Raw genomic sequence first — 19,958 nt, forward strand, 5'->3', positions numbered from 1 at the left:
GTGGGACACTTTCACTTCAAACTTTTACGTTATCTTCTCTTCTTAGATCCTTTCTTGAAATGAGACCTTGACCCAAAGGAAGGGAACTCCGATAATACAACTTACTGAGTTTTGCAGGTGAAACAAGGTTAATAGATGACATACACATGCAGTTGTTTCAAACAGCATTTATTCTTGTGTGAGAAAATATTGTCTCAGGGAGATTATAGATCTTGCAGTACAATTCAAATGACAAGATCAAAAATCTCCTGTGCCACCCAAGAAAAAGAAAAAAAAAAACTCTTGAAGACTCGTGCGGTCACTGCTGCCTACAGAGCACAGGTCTTGTGCCACCTCACTTCTAGAGAATATATTCTGACATGTTGGTAAATACCATCACTATTACAAAGACCTACTTAGCATCATACATAAATCTTTTCATATTTTTACTTTTTAAATAACACTCTTGACTGCCACAAATTATAAATTAAAATCTAAATTTGATTTTTGCATTCCTTAAATTACCTCATGTAAGCCAATATAAACATACATTTACATATTTACAAAACTATACACATGCACCTTTACTACACTGAAGTTGTATTCATATATGTATATACTGTACACACACACGCGCACACACACACACACACACACACACTTTTGCCACATATGGCTCCAGGAGTCACCGATCCTAAAGTTTTTCTTTTTTTTTCTTTTTTCCTTTTTTTTTTTTTTAAACAGACCGATTGTGCTTTTCAAGTAATTTTAGCCAGATTTGCAAACAAATTGCAAGTTCTTCAGTGAGTGATCGTAGTAGATTTGGTCACAACTACAAAATAATCAGCTTCACATCTGTAGTGGCTTCACATCTCACTAACCAAGTAGCTACACCGGGTACTCCAACATTCTAGTATCATAATACAGTTTCACAATATGGAAAAATAAGTAAAGACCTCTAAAGTCCCACCTACAACACATCATAGCTGGACTAAAAGTCCAAGAATGTTTGCAGTGGCAGCCAGTATCAGTATTTCTATTCATTTCAAATTGTTCTTTGACACCTATCTTGTTGTATCTACTGAGCAATTCTCAGAATTGTTGAATGAATAGTGTACACACCCAAAACATATTGTAGGAGTCAAATGTAGAACAAGTTATGCTCCACTGTGGGTTTAGCTTTAAATTTAATGTCAATGCTAGCTTGAGCAGGTTTGATGTACTCATTTTTGTGTATATATATATATATATATATATTTTATTTATTTTTATTTTTTTTCCCGGGGCTGTCAAACGATTAATTTTTAATCACCAAATTTCTATAGTTAATCACGATTAATCGCATGTTTTATCACATATTTTGCATTTCAGAACTGTTTTTAAGTACATATTAACAATGGAAAGCCATTCTTACCAGTGTATCTTAATTGGGAATCAAATGCATGAAGAAAGTTACTTTATGAACTTGACTTTAAGATTTGTAATTGTTTATTATTTATTTACTATAAACAAAAGAAAAATGTGTGAATCTGTCATTATTGCACAATTCCTATGCATGAAACTACTGTCCCCCTCAACAACTTTTTAAAAGTAAACTTTTCCATCTTATTGGCGTCCATTTTGGCGTCTCGCGCTCTCCATCCACTCAAAACGTAACGTTAGCCTACTACTCTGTGGCCGGCTCGCAAACCCAAACAAGTGTGTGCAGCGTGTATATATATATATATATACATACATACATACATACATACATACACACACAGATTACAATTTTCTAGGCCAATTCCGATTGTCTTTGAGTTAGGCCAGCCGATACCGATTTTAGCCAATTCCGATTTCATTTTTTCTAACCACTTTACAGCACACACAAATATTTATTTTCTATCTTTTCTTTAATAGAACATTTTGCACAGAACATAGAACATTTTTTGAACAGATAATGGATCACTATAAAATAGAACTATAGAAATGACTCATGGTGTGGGAAATTCACACACATCTAAAGGTCAATGTTAGAACCATTTCCTTCTTTTCACATCCAATATCCAACTAAAGAAATGTGATTTTGGTTTTTGGTGTCATCCCTCCACGCCCTACTCTTTCCTTGCAGGTGTTGCATATTGCAAACTTGTTATCTTCTGCACACATGCTGAAGAATTTCCAAACAGCTGACATGATGCAGGTTAATTCACGAGACACGCGCTTCACACCGCGAGCGGGTACTCGCGACACACGGCGGAAAAGTTGAGAGAAAGGAAAAAGAGACTGTGCTGTCGCGTCCGTGTGTGCGTGCGTTCTTGAGAACTGTAACTCGTATAACTTATCTTGTCAGTTAATTGTAGCATTGACCGGCATGAAATCGGCATATGTCAGACTGACCTGCCGGTCGCCGGTCATGGCCGAGCACGTGAAAACCGGCCAATTCCGGTCACCGGCCGGTCTATCGGTGCATCTCGAATATATATATATATATATATAGATAGATTTAGAAATATATATAAATTAGAAATTTTAAATTTTCTTCCAAAGCCAAACTTCTGTGGAGTCCAGATATGACGTGAACATAAAGTGGGACTTTAACACTTCATTAAACACAGTGACATTTCAATGGCAAATACAATCTAAATATGTTTTGAATCAAGACGATCCCTTTGACGATTTAATATTTACACTTTTCTCACCTAAGTCTTGACTCACTTTGGCCTAAAATAAAAAACTTTATATGAACACATAGCAACAGTGGTTGTGTAAAATCTTTTACAAAAATTACATGAATTAATGAACAAATCCATCTAGGAAAATGTCTTCAAGCACTTTTTCTCTCCATTTTATAAATCAGAGCAACCGTTTTAAGCAGAAAACCTAATCCCACCAACTGTTGGAGCAGTGATGAAGCTTCTATACATATATTACCAGACAGCCTGTTTAAGATGATAAAATCTTGAAACTAAAAGTTTATATAAAATTGGAGGGAGTGAAGTTTAGATTTCCTCTCACGTGGTTTAAATGTACCATAGCCCGGTCGTATGCAGTGTGTACAGACTTGCGAACACTGGGTTTCTTGCCTTCCATTAAGCGCAGTTTGTCTACAGTGTCATCCATACCCATCGGCAGCAGTTTGTTCCGAGGGAGCCATTGCCTGAAAAACAACAGGCACAATTTTCCAAGTGACCAAGACTGCTTCTGATTGTTTTAAAATTCAGCATGAGGTGGCCTGCCTGTCTGAATCTTACCAAGTTCTTTTGGTGTCAAAGAAGAGAACTAAGAAGAGCTTTTCGCCTTCTTCCGTTTCTCTCCATTCGCCCAGTTTGAGCACCTCCACGGGAGGCACTGGAATGGGGATGCCGTTGTGAAGAAGCCCTTCCTGGGGCATGTCTGGGTCAACAATCTGTAACAATGAATTATGTCAGTTAAAGTTGACTGAATTGGCATGCCCTTCTAGGGGATGCAATGAGGCCTTTTTCTTTATGGCAGCTCTGAGACTTAGTATAAACATCCTCACCATTGCTGGGTATGATGGATATCCTCTGCATTTGGCCCAAACTAGGTCCAGAGGTCCAAGCTCAGTCTCCCTATCTAAAGACAGAAGTGTAGACTGTCCTGTGAACAGGATATTTCAATACATCCAATTAATTTGTATTCAGGACACCTCTTTAGCCCAAACTGACAATTGAATGAAATTGTATTGCTCAGAAAAAGTTGTGTGCAGAATCTTACATTACGCATCCAATAAACCCACACAAACTGAAGCATTTCACTGTATTTTGATTGCCATCTCATTATACACACCTGCCGTACAGATGTCTCCATTCTCACTGCTAGGAACTTTTGCCAATGCAGGTTTACCACGACTTCGTTTGGGTGGGGAGACACTACAGATGGAAACAAGAAGAGAGAAAAGCGATAGTTAAAGCACAATTTATGGTGAGACCATAGCTACAATTCAATGGCTAAGAATTTCAAAGACAATGGGCCTCATGGAAGTACATTTTCGGATTGTTATGCTAAACGTCTTACTTTTTTTTTTTAAAGCTTATACAAAGTTCAAGTTGGATTCACCAAACTCTCTGGGCTGCACAAACTTGTCGTAAATAGCAGCTTGTTTCCGCCTGATAAATGCCACCTGTTCATGACGAGGTGCGCAGTCCCGGAATTTCCATTATTAGCATAACTAACACCCCTAAAATGTCCATTTAAGGCTACCTGTTCCACTCCGTGTTTGGAAGTCTCATTCACAAATATAGGTTACCAAAAAAGAATTTTACACCACAGAGCTTTAAGTTCTGCTGTTGGAAATCAATTTAGCAGTATCAGTAATGTATTAGAGGTCCCTTAAAATGCTTGTACGTGCTACTTAACCCTTGTGTTGTCTTCCTTTCAACCTTGAAAAAAACTTGCTTTTTCCAACGTTTTAAATTTTTCTTCTACACATTTTCAGCGCTTATTTCTACGTCCCATATTTTCTGATATAAAACAAACATTTTATACGGGTCAATGTGACCCAAAGTCAACACAACTCACTTTAACTTTTGGTCGTCCTCATCGTGGTTTGCAGAGGTGTGCTTTCCATTTGTCAGGCCTAGCGAAAACACAAATGAATAGTGACAAATATGGACTTTCTAGAATCTCTCGGTCATGTATTGATTCATTTTCTCCTTACCTCCTTCTCTGGTTGGTGGAGGAAGTTTCTCTCCTTCACTTTCGGAGCTGGGGCCTCTGGACCTCAGGTGGTGTGAGGAAGGAGAGGGAGGTGTAGGGGAAGCGTTTGGAGTGGGAGGTAAGGTGATGATGTTAGTCACACTGGGTGAATTTGGGCTGGCAGGGGTGCTGTCCAAACCGTTTGTTTTACCCTCAGCCGTTTTACCGTTCTGTTGCGGTGGGGACTTGTTTTTTACTATCCGCGCGCCATTCTTAGCTTTCTTAAACAGAACAGATGTACGACGACCAACTCCAACCAAAGGCACAGCCGGGGGTGTTCCCAGTGGAGTAACCTCGTGAACAGCCTCCGATTGTGAAGATGGTGTTTCACCAACTTCAGCCTCATCTTCACCTTGGCTTTTGCTTCCACTGCGGGATGACCTCTGGCGCTTGTAGGAGCGCCCGGGAGACCTTCGCCCTCCAGGTACGATGCCCAGGACAGGAGGTTCGAGGGGAGCATCTCCTGGCAGTGGCGAAGATACTGGGCCGGTGAGTTCCAGCACAGGTGGAGAGTCATCTGGATCAAAGAGACATTTATTTAAGGATCATAAATACAACTGAAACGATTAGTCAATAATTGTTATAAGTCATTTATTAACTAAAATCTGGAAACATTCCCTAGTTGCAGCTTCTATGTTTTACACCATTTTGACAATGAATATCTTTGGGTTTTTAACTGATGAGCAGACAAAACAGGACATTTGGAGATGTCACATTGGACTTTGGAAAATTATAATTGGTAATTTTTCACAATTTGACATGACATGGACTAGACAAAATCATTCATCGTGAAAAAAACCTGGCAGATGAATCGATAATGAAAATATTCATTAGTTGCAGCTCTCTAAATACATAAGTAATGTATTAACAGTGCCATTACTGCCTATATTAAATTAGTAGTGGCCAAATGGAATAAAATATATTAAAGGACAAATATTTTTTACCTGTCCCAGAGTTTGACACTGCTGTCAAAGGTCCATTATCAACGTTTGTCTTCTTTTTCTTTTCCTTCTCCTCCTCCTCCTCCTCCTCTTCCTCTTCCTCCTCTTTACCTTCGTCCTCCTTGTCATTACCATTCACAGACTGAGAGTTTTGCTGCTGCTGGTTCATCTTCTGTCTGAGAGTGTTGATCTCTCGGCGCAGCAGCCTTATGCGTTTGGTTCGACCGCCACTGGTGCGCATGGATGCAACCATGTCCAGTTTGTCCAGTAAGGCCTTTAGCTGTTCGTCTGTGGTTAAGTGCAGTCTGTTCTCGGGGTCCAAGACCGAGTCGACTGTAGAGAGTATAAGAAGAGAAAACAAAAATGAGGAAAAAAGGCTGATGATGCATGATGGTTATGTTCATGAAGAAATAGATAGTTCCCACTCTCAACTCACCGTCATCCCACGTACAGTTGTAGAAGCCATGTTTGTTCGGAGACTCTGGGAGATGCATGCCGGTGCTGGGGTCCAGGCCGATGCTCTGAGACTGCCTGTGGGCGTGGCGAAGAACGGCTCCACCCACCTCCCGGAGTTGTAAGGCTGTCTTGTGAAACATGGTGTCCTTGGAGTTGTATTTGAGGCAGTTGGAGATCATTAGGTTAAAGTCCTTCTCTAGGTCTGCGATGGAGCAGTAGGCATGTCCCTCCAGTTTGGTACACATGGTGGAGAAGTCCATGGGTTGGGAAATAAACTCTAGATAATCTGGGACCTCAGTGAATCATGAAAATAAGACTGTTAGCTGAGTCAAAGCCAAAGCAAATATGCTGCTTGATATAAAATGTGTATTTAAGCAGATTGTTTTCTAACTGCACCAACCTCTGATAGATTGACAGGCTGAAAGAAGATTTTTGCTGTGTCCTTCTCCTGCAGTTGGTCCAAGGTGGATCGCAGAAGCACCAACGCAGGGGTCAACTTCAATTCAAGAGCAGCCTGCTGAACTTTCATCTGAGGTGTGATGGCGTAAATACAGGGGAGAGGAGCGGAATACAAGGTCACTCTACAGGGTTCAAAATGAATTACAAATGCTGAATAGAACAGAGATTAAGGCTGCATCTAACTATTATTAATCGGCTTATTATTTTCTCTTAATTAATTGTTTATAAAATGTCAGAAAAATCCTAATTTCTCAAAGGTGTTGCTTGGGCAAATATTGCTTGATTTTTCCGATTTTTCCGATCAACATCTATCTATATGACAAATCAATAAGAAAATATTCACATTTTAAGGCTGGAACTTGGGCAATTATAATAATAATAATAATAATAATAATAATAATCATCATCATCACTACGATTGTTGCAGATTAATTTCAGAATTGGCTGATTACTTAAGTAATTGTTTCAGCTCTAAGAGATATGCTTATGAATGATAATACTGACGGGAGTAGCCCAAATAATTATAGCTTGTCTCACACTTCCTCTGTAACGCACCTGTTCTCTCTTTAGCCTCTCTCTCTTGCGGATGAGTTCCACCAAAAGCCTGGCTCTTTCCAGGTCTTGCCTCAACTTTTGCCAGTATCGTAGCTCCTCTCTTGCAGCACACAGCTTCTCATCAGGCTCCCTCTGAACAAAAAAGATCAAAGGGATCAGACTTCCTTTCCTGTAGCTGTGTGTTGGGCGAGCAGTGTGGGAATATTCTGGCATTGAGACCCAAGTGTGCCGCAGGTTCCAGACTCTTATTGGAAAGTTTATTTAGTCCCCAACTTTTACAGCAAGAAAGAATGAGAAGGTCACATGTCCAAAAAGCCAAAGCTGTGCAATGTTTTTGTTGTTGTAATTGTTGTAATTCATTTTGCGTACAATAAACATGTTTACTAAAATTATTCTTTTATTTAACCAAATCAAGTTTGTATAAAAAGCTACCATATGGGCATTATTGTTAAATTAATGTATGCTATCATAAAGATGCATTTAATCCCAACCACTGTAAATAAATCTAACATTAAATCTTGTATCTACGTTTTATGGTTTAAATACCTTAATACAGCTTGAGGCTTTCCATGCCATCATAAGTGAATGGGCAATAGATTAAAATGAATATCCCTAACCTTTACCTGCAGCAGTAAAAAAGCTACAGCAAAGAAGACAGAGCTGTGAAGGGTTGTGTGGAAGCCCGCCATCTATTTGAATCAGTCATTGTAAGTGTGATGTCTGGGCTTATGTTTTGATTACAATGTAAGAATACAAACCTGGTGTGGAGTGGTTTGATTCCAGTGACTTGGCTGACTCTGTCCTTAACAGACCTTATTGGTTCTGTGAAGACCTGATATTCTTATGATCTGATATGTTAACTAAGTGAAAATCAATGTGGACGCCAGCTTTAATGGTTATTTTTCATCAGAGGATTTGTTTCTCATTTTTAGTTTAAAAACACTCACTGTACATTATCTCTGGCCTCACCTGCTCTGCAGTCCTGTGGGCCTGTAGATGGGAATGCAGTCGGCGTATCAAAGGCATCCCATTTCTTGACTGTCGTTTCAGTAACCAGTAGTTATGAAGCCTCTGCATGAACTGATTCTTCCTCTGGACTTCCACTCCTGTGCAGATCTTGTTCAGCCTGTGGAAATGTAACAGCTGTACATTAAAAGCTGTGTGGCAGTACTGGTGGTCATAATAAAACCACTGACTTATGATCTTATGGTAAGGTCATTCAAAGTATTAATCCAGTCTCTTAATGCATTGGATCAAAACCTAAATTAGATTAGAGTGTCTCCTATGGAACTCTGCAAGAATATTAATAATCTCATGTAAGGCACTAGACACTACAATTAATAAGGCATGCTGGGTATGTAAATTTTGACAGTATGCAAATGTCACACCTGTGAGAAGGGATCTGAGGCACGAGCAGCACAGGCACAGTTGAGCGACGTGTTGACCCACCAGACCCCTTCGTATTCTTCTTCTTCTGGCCCTTGGTAGCCTTCTTGTTTGGTGGTGGTGGTGGAGGGCTTTGAGTGTAGGACCTTTGACCCCGGTTACCCCTGCCCCCCACCAGTCTCCCTTCAACCGAATCGTCTCTGGACCCGTCCCGCCGAGACCCCACTGGAGAATGATGCTCACAGAAAGCAGTCTTCCTCACAGAAAAAGTGGTACCGTTGACGCCTGTCTCCCGGACTGGGTCTATCTTCATAAACAGGCCGGCCTTCTGGGCGCAGGTGACATGAAAGGCCCTGTAACAGTTGGCTTTGTGGCACTGAATGGATGCTCCTCTGCCTTTCTGCTTACACAGGTAGCAGGTGAGCTTCCAGCGAGCAGGAGGGATGTTCTTGACCCCCTCAACAGGCTCCAAAAACACTGTGTTGGCAAAGCACACCTCCGGGATCCATATGGCACAGACAACGTGGGCCCAACGTCCATCACTTGTCTGTTTGAAGGCACCTCCTCGGTTGGGACAGAGCACACAGTCTACAGGACGGGAGGGGGACTGCAGGCAGCAGCGACACAGCCACTGACCCTCAGGTACGTAGGGCACACCGTAGCACTCCTGGTGGACGGCCAGATTGCAGATGTCACAGAAGAGGATGACATTACTGTTCAGACATTCGTCATCCAGGCAGACGCAGCAGAAAGCATCCTCGTCCACTGCACTTTGCGACAGAGCCTGGCTGCGGGACTCCAGGATGGATTCCCTCTCCAGGCGGTCGATCAGCAGCTCAAAAGTGTCTGCAGATACGGAGGCATGGCCGTCAGACACTCTCTTTTGGTTAACCATCTCCAGCCAGGCCAGGTCCTCCTCGTCCATGTCGTACTCAGCCACACTGTCCTGTTCCTCCATTGATTTTTCTATGAAACGGTAGTAGGTTGTTGGGAGAGCAGGCGCCTCTGAGGGGCAAACTGAACTCAGCACACGAAAGATGGGCTCAGGCAGAGGGATTTGGTGGGACGGTTGCTGGAGGGAATTAGTTGGTCCTGTGTGCTGCTGGGAGCCAGACCGTTGGTTCTGGTGAGACATATTTTTACCACTCCTTCTGCTTTTACTGTTTGAGGGTTTCCTCCACGATCTGGTTTTACTCTGGGTTTGTTCACTGTTCTCTTTGTTGCTGTTGCACTCAGCAATGTCCTGGGCCATCATCTCGTCCTCGGTAATAACTGGCAGAGGATCCGTGATGTTAATCCGATGGAGCCTTCCTTCTAGGTCCACTTCCACTATTTTCTGTGCCTGAGCATACGTCAAAGTCTCCCTGGATGGAGAGAGCTGCAGTCTGTAGGGCGAGGGGGGCCGCAGCTGGCCTGACGATCCCCTGCCCCTTCCTCGCCCTCTGCCTCGGCCCCTACCCATGTTGAGTCCGCTTACAACTGTCTCACATTCCCACCTCCTCAGCTTCCGCATGGGAGTTCACACCAGCTCCCTAACAGGTATAAAAGTAAAAAAAATGTTTTAATGCAATGCGGCTAAACGCTTTCAAATTTGTGTAATGATCTATTAAGATTTACAGTAGCTGTTGTTTCTTCCTTATTATGTTGTTTGTACTCTATACCATGTAACCATGGTCCCGAGTCATTAAAATCTGAGATCTGAATCAGATTTTACTGGGAAATAATTATTTTAATATCAGTTTATTATCACACCACCAGTCAAACCTGCAGTAAATGTTAAATTATACATTAACATTGATTAATTGCTATTTCAATTAAAAACTTAATGCCATGACAAATTTAAGAATACCACCATTTACCCACTAATTGACTGGTCAATATAAAGTCTAGTATATACATCCCGGGTGACACAATGTAGGACTGTGGCTCCCAATGTGTGTTTGTGTGAGTACGTTAATTTGGGCAACCCTCCCTATTATCACACGGCTGTTCATTATTTTAATTTATCCCTTGCCTGTCAAAGCATATTTTCTTGATAAAAAAAATAAATAAATCACAAATAACAGTGGTTAAATTGTTAGAAACAAATGCATATTTAATATTGCTTTTATCCATGAATAATTCATAATTTGGTTACAAAATCTTCTTATTATCTTCTGCCCTCAGAGCTTGTTCTGCCTATGCTGAATTTTGTGTTATCCTGATTAATCATACTCCTTACTGCTGCCAACATTAAGAGTGCTTTCTTATTTAGCATTTTTTGTAAGATGTGTTGTGTTAAATCCTGGACACAATAGTTACTCGGTAAATGGGGTCAACTCTGGTGCTGTTGTAATAAAAACACAGCATGTTACCTCAAGTAGCCTACTCTTGCTGCACAAACAACTAACGTTACAGTAAGTTGTACTGCTTGCTGTATGCACCTTAGCTGTCTCTCCATTGGTCCAATCAGGAGTCTGTAACATTCCACATTTCCCTTAGCCCAATCAAATGCCAGTATCCTCTATTTTTTATTTTTTTTCCTTGTTGCTGTGCGTAGTTAGGTTGAACGGCGCTAAATACCAACCCGAGTATCTAACATCTGTCAGCCATTTTAAACGCACAACAGCAGAGATAACATTTGGATTGCAAGTTGATTAGCAGCCCAATTATACATGCCAACAGCAATCAGACGCACTGTATGCACCGTGCCTAAATGCATAAATTACTTGCATGTAAACATTAGATCACGACACCGTAATATGCAACGTTTCGGTTACTGCTTTGTACTCCAGAGTCCAGACCCCTGCAAAAAGATTGTCTCTCGCTGGTGTGATAACGTTACTCGGTCGCACAGGACATAGCTACAGAAGTCGTGTAACAAAACAGCAGGTTTCCTAAGTAACGCTGGAAATGCGGACCATATCAGAGTGTTTTACCTTGTAAAATCGTCCCCTGCAGTGCGAGTGCCAAACAGAATAACTGCACCTAGCTAAATGTCAGCTAGTGACAGACTACAACCAAGGCGGACATGCTAGCCGTTAGCTTAGCTAGCCGGTAAATTCAGGAGCGACAGCGTCATCTTCAGCACTTTAGTTCTTCGCTGTGACGTCGGTCAAACACACAAACTGGACCCGGTTTCGTAGGTATGGTTTAAACCTTTCAAACGGTGCTGATTCAAAACTTAAGGGTAGCAAAATCCCGAAGATATCAAATTAATGTTTCCTGGATGAGGCTAAATATTCAGTCAAGATGGCTTGAAAAATACGCCCCTTTGAAAAAAAACAACATCTCAGCCAATTGTAGGTAGCCGCCTTACCTCGCTCGCAACGCGCATCGTTTTGTGATTGGTCAACACGATAAACCGAATTCATCGAATTCAATCTGGAGCTCATAAAAGAAAGAAGCGATGAGAAAAACAACTAGATATGTATTGCGCGCCTTGGCCTCGTCTTTATTTCCCCATATTCTACTTGTTATGCATCTGACATTTCTAGGGAAACATCGTAATTCAAACAATCCAATATCCAAATGTAATAACCACATAGTAAAAAGACAATAATAATCAAATGCTCATGCACACAGTAATAATAATAATAATAATAATAATAATACATTGTATTTAAAGGCGCCTTTCTCGGCACTCAAGGACACCATACAGGGATACATAAGACATTTAAAAGCAGCAAAAAAAATATAAATTCAAATTAAATTAAAAAAAATAAAACAACAATATAAACAACAGAAAGAGGCAGAGTAATAGACATCAAGTGGAATAGGCAGTTTTAAACAGATGTGTTTTGAGTTGCAATTTGAAATGGGGGAATGAATCGATGTTTCTGAGTTGGGGTGGTAAGTAGGCTAGTTTATTAATTTACATTTGCATACAGTGAAGTGAGGGATGTTAGAAATAGGCTACACAAGTCCCATTCACAACTGTTTAATCATATTGCCTGTAAATCCAAAGTCCCCTTACTAGTTTTAGAGCTTTCAACTGTACACACTGATGTCAGCAGCACATGGAGGTTGCTCAGTTGTCATGGAGATGGATGGATCTATTGACATGACATGCAAAGCAGTAACTGTTGTGATTTAATTCACAGCACTTTGCTGAGGCAACGTCGCTGCGTCTGGAGCTTAGCGCCGCCCAAGACGATTGTGATTGGTTTAAAGAAATCCAAACAACCCAGAGCCTTTTTTTTCTCCTATTCCAGAATGCATTTGTGGTGTAGCCAGACTTTACAATGCGAGACTAGCCTGTGTATATTATAGCTCTATGTCTCTGTTGGTTTGTCACTGCATGTGGGTGAAATGAGAGCCTTTGAAAGGCTTGAGCTTACTTGACATATAAAATTGATTTAGCATGATTTTTCTTTTACTCAGCTACATCACATCAGGGACACTAAGGTCATGAATTTGGAAACTTACGTTTGAAAATGACCTAAAGAAGAGACAGTTTACATTCACAAAATACAGACAAATTATTTAAAAAGCATCTTAAAGCAGATTTAATAATAACATAACAAAAACAATAATGAACAAGAAAATGCATTTCCTGCAGAAAATGCTTGTGAATGCAGAAAAGCTAAATTGCTAAAGCTAAACATCACCCACTGAAGTCATGCAATATACACTTCATTATAAGCATAGAAAAAGCCTGAATGAAACACTAAACTTAAACAGCGATAACACAAAAACTGTAAAAGATATCATGAAGCTAAATCACGCTTTATTATCTATTCTATCTATATCTATTATATATTACTCAATTTATACGGTAGTCTGCATGATCTAGCTCAAATTGATTTGAAGTTATTTAGGTCACTACTTTCACCACAGGAGCTATAAAATGTCTGCTGAACACACACAGTGACTAATACAGTTCGCTATCTCACTATAAAAATAATTCCTGTTGCCTTGACGCTCAAACTGATTTACAACAAGCTATATCATGTTTTTCAGCTGTTAACTGAGCACAGGCTTGCATTGTAACTTGAAGTTATAACAATTTATATTCTACAACAAACTCATTTGGGAAATACTAAATTGCTATATTATATTGTCATTAGCTCTGGCTCTAATTTTAATAGGTTCAGATCTTAATGGTAAAATACATATGCAAATGTATTCATTTGACTGAACAAACTTGTTAGCATGCCTGTCACTACGCTTGCCATGTTGTTTATATTAGAAAATCAAATAGGCCTAATTCATTAAAACTTACACTATCATGTGGACAAGACCGATTCAGAGTGCCAATCTGACAAAAAAGGAGGTTTAATTTATTGATTGTGGAGCTGCACAGAAGACACAACTCCTGTCTCCCTGCTGACTTTAAAGAGATTTTTTTTTTTTTTTATCTTTGCCCATTCCATAATAAAATAATCTCTACTTATTCAACCTTTTCCTGAGCCTCCAACATCTTTTCAAGGCCATCTTCACGCTACATCACAAATATTTTTTGTTTGGTGCTATGCATGACTATGTTCACTCAATATGTTCTTTCTCCCCGTTTTGCAACATTTTGATGAACCTTCAGCTCCTCACAAAATCTTTAACCGGTCTGTGGTCTAATTTTTTCTTTTTAACGTGTTAACAAAAAGCAGAAAGTGCTGTCATGCTGCAAATTCTGATATTACAGCTTGTTAACCTTCTGAGCTTGCACACCCCCGAAAGAAATCTAATACACACGTAACATTGATATTCACTGGCTAATATGATATTTATTGCACTGGTAGCAACACTTCTACTTAAAGAATGACTTTCTTTCTAAATAAACTTTATGTATAGCTCTCTGTAAGTGTAATATACAGTGAATGACAGCTACTTCCAGCTTCAGGAGCTTCAAATATTACATATATTTACATTGCATGTGTTCACATGTAATGCAAATATCATTTAATCTATCATACTCAGCTTCACTATAAGTTTAATGTTATTGTTATTTAACAAGATCATGTTATTCAATCATATTATTAAGATTTTAAGAAGTCAATTTTAGTAGTAAATACCCACATTCTGTTCCACAGTGGAAGCTATATGTTCGTACCTCATGCTGATTCTTCCCACCCCTTAAAACTCTTCCTATTTCTCCACCCACAAAAACTTCGCTAGCTGTCTTAAGACATTTGAATCTGAAAAACTTCAGATCACGCTGCATCACAGTCGAGCTCACTAGGGTCTGTCTGAAGTGTGACGTGCCAATCCAGCAGCCACAGCTTGGTCTCTTGTCAGGTAGTATGGACATCCATCATATCTACTCTCCTCAATGATTGTCTCTGGCACTATTAAATGTGTTGATTTAATTGATCTTTGCATTTGTATCAAGAAAGGTGTATTTAAGTTTATCCATGTGATTCATCTGATGCACAACCAACCACTAAGTGTCTTTTTTTTTTTTTTTTAAATAACTTGTAGGATGCAAATCAGGATATTCAGGATGCTGTTTGGCTTTTTTGTATTGTCTGTTGGGGTTTTCCTGAACATTGGAGTGTGTACTGCAGGTAAAGAACAATTTCTTTTTATTACAGGTTTGTACTTTGCAGAAATAATACAGACACATCAAATCAGTATAGCAGATATAACCAGGCTTATTAAATAATACAAATTCATTTAAAACCTCAAACCATGTTGAAAGTAACTGAGTGTGCATTGAAGTTGGTCTGATTGACAATGTTAGAAAATCTAGTGTTGTCACTTCACACCGATATTTCAATGTTTGACCCGGTCACTGCATTTGTAATTCAGTGTGGTGGCAGCTTGCTTTTTTTCTCTGCCAAATTCTTCATGTTTTCACTTCTGGATTTGGTAGAAATTTCCTAGGCTTGACAGGGCGTAAATACATAAACAGTCAGCTGGGATCAATATCAAAGTGTAGCGCCACATCCTGTCCAACTCTTGTAGAAAAACAGAAAGGGAAGCAAGCCAGTTGACACTCACAAAAAACGGTAATAAATCAACTCTATGGAGCAAACAAAGGCCTTGTGTCTCAGAGTGCCCAAAAAGTCTTGAAGAGCTTGTATACGTGTCATCCTTTAAAAAGGAGGATCTGATGGTTGTCAGGATCACCCTGTGGTGATGGATCCCCAAGGCCTTGGCCTGAATCGAGGCTTTTGATACTCTTTGACTTCCCTCCCATCTCACAGTGCCATGGCATTGAGACTCTTTGAATTAAAACACTGCTCTAAATAGATTGTGGTGTGCAAACCGTTTTCAAGTAGGAGAGGAGAGTGGCCAGATCTCTAGGATACCGGAAACCAGTTGTGACTAGAAGGTTAATACAGGCGCCCCAAAGTTCATCTCAGACATCTCTGCATGTCAGAGTAAAGTCTGAAAATGGACAATGCACAAAGGGTTCTTTGATTATGCAAAATGTAGCTGTGAAAAACTTGTCAGTCAAAATAAACCTGTAGTTGCTCCCTAGTCTAATGTATCCCCATTATTTTTTGCCCCCTCATACTTTTCTCACTTTTCATAGCCAAGACAAATGGGCCCTTATATATCCAAAACAGTGGTTCCCAAAGTGTGTACCAAGGCAGCCTGGGGTGGCTTAAGGATGGGCCACAGGAGCCAAAAGATTTGTTTATTCTCTTTTATTATTGTATATTTTTAACAACTGAGAAGGCCAAGACTGATAGAGTGACTAAAAGGGCTGGTAAATGGTGGGGGAGTTAAATACAGTGGATAAAGTGATGACCGCCTGGCAAAAATGACACAGAAAACAACGAGGGACCCTGGTCACCCTCTTCATGGTAATTTGACTGGTAGGGTTATGGAACGTAGTGGTAGACTAAGGCCCCCCGTGACACGAACTAAGCGGTATGCTCTCTCTTTTATACCTCAGACTATCAGACAGCACAACAAGCACTTTAAACATACATTTTTATAATTTCTGTACTGTATTTATGTATTGTATTGTATTTGTATTTATTGTATTGTATTTATGCTCTATCTTTTTATGGGCATTAAGGCTGGTATGAGCACTGTAATTTCCATTTTTATGGATGAAATAAACTTGACTTGACTAACTTTCCACCACATAATAAAGAACAAAGCAACATTTACATCACCTACATTTTACATTAGATTTCCATGCATATCAAAACAGAACAACTATGCAATAAAAATCATATTAACAAGACTAAGAGTCTACAGCTACACTATCTGCTTTGTAAGACTGTGTGTAGGAACAGCCTTTAGCTTTGAGCTAAATGCTTATGTCAGAAAAGTCAAGGGATCACCAAAGTCAGTAGGATTTATCCTCTAGGAACCATGAATGTCTGTACATAATGCTGTGCCAATCCATCTAGTAGATGTTGAGATATTTCATTGGATAAGTGCAACTAGGGTTAGGGTTAGAGCTGCTGGCGCTAGATGAAAAGTCAGAGGATCAACAAAGTCACTATGATTTATCCTCTTGAACCATGAATGACAAATTTTCATCTTAATCCATCAAAAAATTTAGTGACCGACCAACAGACTGACATTGTTATCCTAGAGGCAAGCATGGCTAAAAACAGTTGCTCTGTTACATTTTGTATTCCAGTGGTTCACAACCTTTTTGCCATGTGACCCCTGAAATTGAACCAATACTTGTGACCCCTCATCACATTAGCTGTGTGCAGTTCAACCAATGGGTGATTATTTAAAGGATTTTTAGAGGCCTGAAAACATTTTTCTTTCTTATCCCTTTAATCATTTGATGACTACTCAGATTTATCTTAAGACCCTTTGCTGAGGTCCCGGCGCCCAGGTTGAGAACCACTGATTTATTCCCCCTCATATCTTCATAACTTCCCAGTTTACATAAACACGATGAACGGTGCTTGTTTCTAAAAGTTATTGTACTAACGTGTTCTTTACTTTTCCCCTTCAACATCAGTGCAATCGGAGATGAGAATCACAACAATAAAGGTATAGCAATTTGTTTCTTTCAAGCCTCTAGTAGAGGTAAATACACAATTTAAAATAAAACACAATTCATTGATTACCTTTTGACATATTTTCTTTTAGCAAGAACCATATGCAATGTCCAAAGGGACACAACTGGAAGGCTTTTGCATCGACCTGCTGTCTGAAGTAGCCAAGAAACTGGGCTTCAATTACAAAGTGCAGCTGGTGAAAGATGCTTCATACGGCAGACAGGATGAGAACGGGAACTGGAATGGGATGATTGGAGAGGTGGTGAGAGGGGTGAGTACATGAAAACTTACATTTGAAGGGGTCAAAGGGCAGCCAACCATTCCACAGGAGCTTAAATACCCAGTTGGCATCTGTGCCTACAACGGATACATTGAAAATCAGTAAATGTGTGTTGTGAACAATATCAACAGGATTGTTGGTGCAGTTAGAATCTATTTAATTCATTGTGGAGTTTATTTAAATGTACGGCAAGTATTTATGTGTTCCCCACAGGAGGCCGACCTTGCTATTGCTCCGCTGACTCTCACTGCAGCTCGGGAGAAAGTGGTGGGGATGACCAAACCATTCATGCAGACAGGAATCAGCATCCTGCTGAGGAAGGACATCTCAGAGGGACCAGGCTTCTTTGAATTCCTTTCCCCCTTTACAGCCGAGACCTGGGTCGGCATACTCATTGCCTATCTGGGGACTGCTGCATGCATCTTTCTAGTTGCCAGGTTGGTGATGCAAGTAGGACTAAAAAGTAATGTATTTGTTGATATTTACAGATGTGCTGTCGGATTTGAATATGAATATATATTATACTTCTTGTCTGTGGATATTTTCACATTTCTGCTGGCAGTGGAATCCCTTTGGTTGCGGTCACATTAATATGTTATTTGTATTTGTATGCAAATGCAGACTCAGCCCGTGTGAGTGGAGTCAGCCCCAGAGTGAGCAGAACAGATTCAGCCTCCTCCACAGTCTGTGGTACACAGCTGCAGCTCTGACTCTACAAGGTAAACAGCAAAACCAGACACTTGTATGCCACCAAATGGAGACTGGTGATAATGAATGTACTGATAATTAGAGACATCTTTTTACTGTACTCTTTTTGTGTTGTCAGGTGCTGGCCCACATCCCAAAGCTCTTTCAGGACGTGTCATCTGCTGCAGCTGGTGGTTATTTACCATCGTCCTCCTAGCTTGTTATTTCTCCAACCTCAGCTCCTCTAAGACCTCTGAGTCCACTCACCTGACAGTGAAAGGGTTTGAGGACTTAGCCAATCAGGACACGATTGAGTACGGCTGTTTGGCTGGCTCTTCCACCCTTGCCTTCTTCAAGGTACAGACATCGGATCACTTATGGATCCCCCGTCTCACTGCTGTTTCTCTAATTCTGTTTTTTTCCTTCATGCAGAATTCAAACAATCCAGTGTACCGCAGGATCTTTGAACACATGGAGAGAACTAAGAGTTTTGTGTCATCTATGGACGAAGGGGTCCAGCGTGCAAAAGAGGGAAACTTTGCCTTCATTGGAGAGTCTGTTTCTTTGGACTTGGCAGTAGCACGCCATTGTGAGCTGGTCAGAGCACATGAAGTCATTGGAATGAGGGGATACAGCATTGCTGCCAGCCTTGGTGAGGTTACTCATTTTGAAAACTCATAAAAAAATTATGTTTAAAAAATAAATAAATAATTAACAATAAAACTATCAATTGCCTCAAGGCTCACCCATCATAAAGAACCTCAGCGTGGCAATCCTACAGCTGAGCGAGGCAGGGGAGCTGGCTTACCTGCGAAGCAAGTGGTGGGCCAGCAGCTGCATAGCAGACAAGGCCAAGTCTTCAGCCGTGCATCAGCACAGCCTCAAGGGGATGTTTCTGGTTCTTTCCCTTGGCCTGGGGCTGGGAGCACTGCTGGCTGTCCTGGAGCTCACCTCCAAAAGCCGCAGAAGAGCAGCTGAGCAGAAGGTGTGTGCCAGTGCATTTACAAATCACATCATCATCAGTCAGGCAAAAATAAACATCCATCTCCAAAGTATTAACTTTTCAGAAACTAAACCAAACCAGCCTTGCTTTTTGCTCCACAGTGTTGTTTGTGTTTATCCAATAGGCTTTTAAGCTGTTTCATAAGCCTGAAAGACTGCGACATTTGCTCAACCATTTAATGACAAAACAATTTGTTACAGTTCAAAGCAACCCTGTAATCTACCAATTGGTTTTCACATCAGCTGGAGAACAAAATACAGAGGACACAAGCAGACTGATACAGTCACACTCTCTCATCCACACAAGCATGTTTACATAAAATAAACATATCAATGAATTGATTTTTTTCACTTCTGTTTATATTTATATGTCCTTCCCACAGAAATACTGTTGCACTGTGCTGACTGAGGAACTGAGTCTGCGCTTGAGGACCAGCAATGCAAACAAATCCCAAGAAAATGTAGACAAAGATAAAGAAAAAGCATAGAAACATTTTACGTCTGGACATTTTAACTTAGAATTCTTTTGGTTTGATAGAATTTGTTCTAATATTTGACAGAAACATTAACTTAATTGTAGGTTTTGAACTTTCTTACTTGTAGAGATACATCAGA

At 40.2% G+C, this 19,958-nt stretch overlaps 2 protein-coding genes across 3 annotated transcripts; one reads left to right on the plus strand and one right to left on the minus strand.

The window, feature by feature from the left end:
- Positions 1–1,721: 1,721 nt before the first annotated feature.
- brpf3a (bromodomain and PHD finger containing, 3a) lies at positions 1,722–11,698 on the minus strand. Of its 2 annotated transcripts, none has more exons than XM_078248767.1 (13): positions 11,393–11,698; positions 8,477–10,006; positions 8,058–8,214; positions 7,089–7,220; positions 6,475–6,603; positions 6,055–6,367; positions 5,622–5,951; positions 4,640–5,194; positions 4,501–4,558; positions 3,769–3,851; positions 3,482–3,555; positions 3,213–3,367; positions 1,722–3,118 (listed from the first exon to the last, which is right to left on the minus strand). In XM_078248767.1, the coding sequence occupies exons 2-13, from the start codon at positions 9,985–9,987 to the stop codon at positions 2,935–2,937; spliced, it is 3,681 nt and encodes a 1,226-aa protein (XP_078104893.1). In that variant the 5' UTR covers positions 9,988–10,006; positions 11,393–11,698; the 3' UTR covers positions 1,722–2,934. The 2 variants fall into 2 exon arrangements, with proteins under 2 accessions (XP_078104893.1, XP_078104892.1); XM_078248766.1 differs by having other exon boundaries at positions 3,482–3,579.
- Positions 11,699–11,714: 16 nt separating this feature from the next.
- grik6 (glutamate receptor, ionotropic, kainate 6) lies at positions 11,715–19,941 on the plus strand. Its single transcript, XM_078248770.1, has 10 exons — positions 11,715–14,687; positions 14,871–14,956; positions 17,335–17,366; positions 17,466–17,645; positions 17,868–18,091; positions 18,276–18,373; positions 18,481–18,698; positions 18,774–18,993; positions 19,082–19,326; positions 19,727–19,941. The coding sequence occupies exons 2-10, from the start codon at positions 14,872–14,874 to the stop codon at positions 19,829–19,831; spliced, it is 1,407 nt and encodes a 468-aa protein (XP_078104896.1). The 5' UTR covers positions 11,715–14,687; position 14,871; the 3' UTR covers positions 19,832–19,941.
- Positions 19,942–19,958: the final 17 nt, after the last annotated feature.

This window comes from Sander vitreus, chromosome 4 (genome assembly GCF_031162955.1).
Source record: "Sander vitreus isolate 19-12246 chromosome 4, sanVit1, whole genome shotgun sequence".
Lineage (NCBI taxonomy): Eukaryota > Metazoa > Chordata > Actinopteri > Perciformes > Percidae > Sander > Sander vitreus.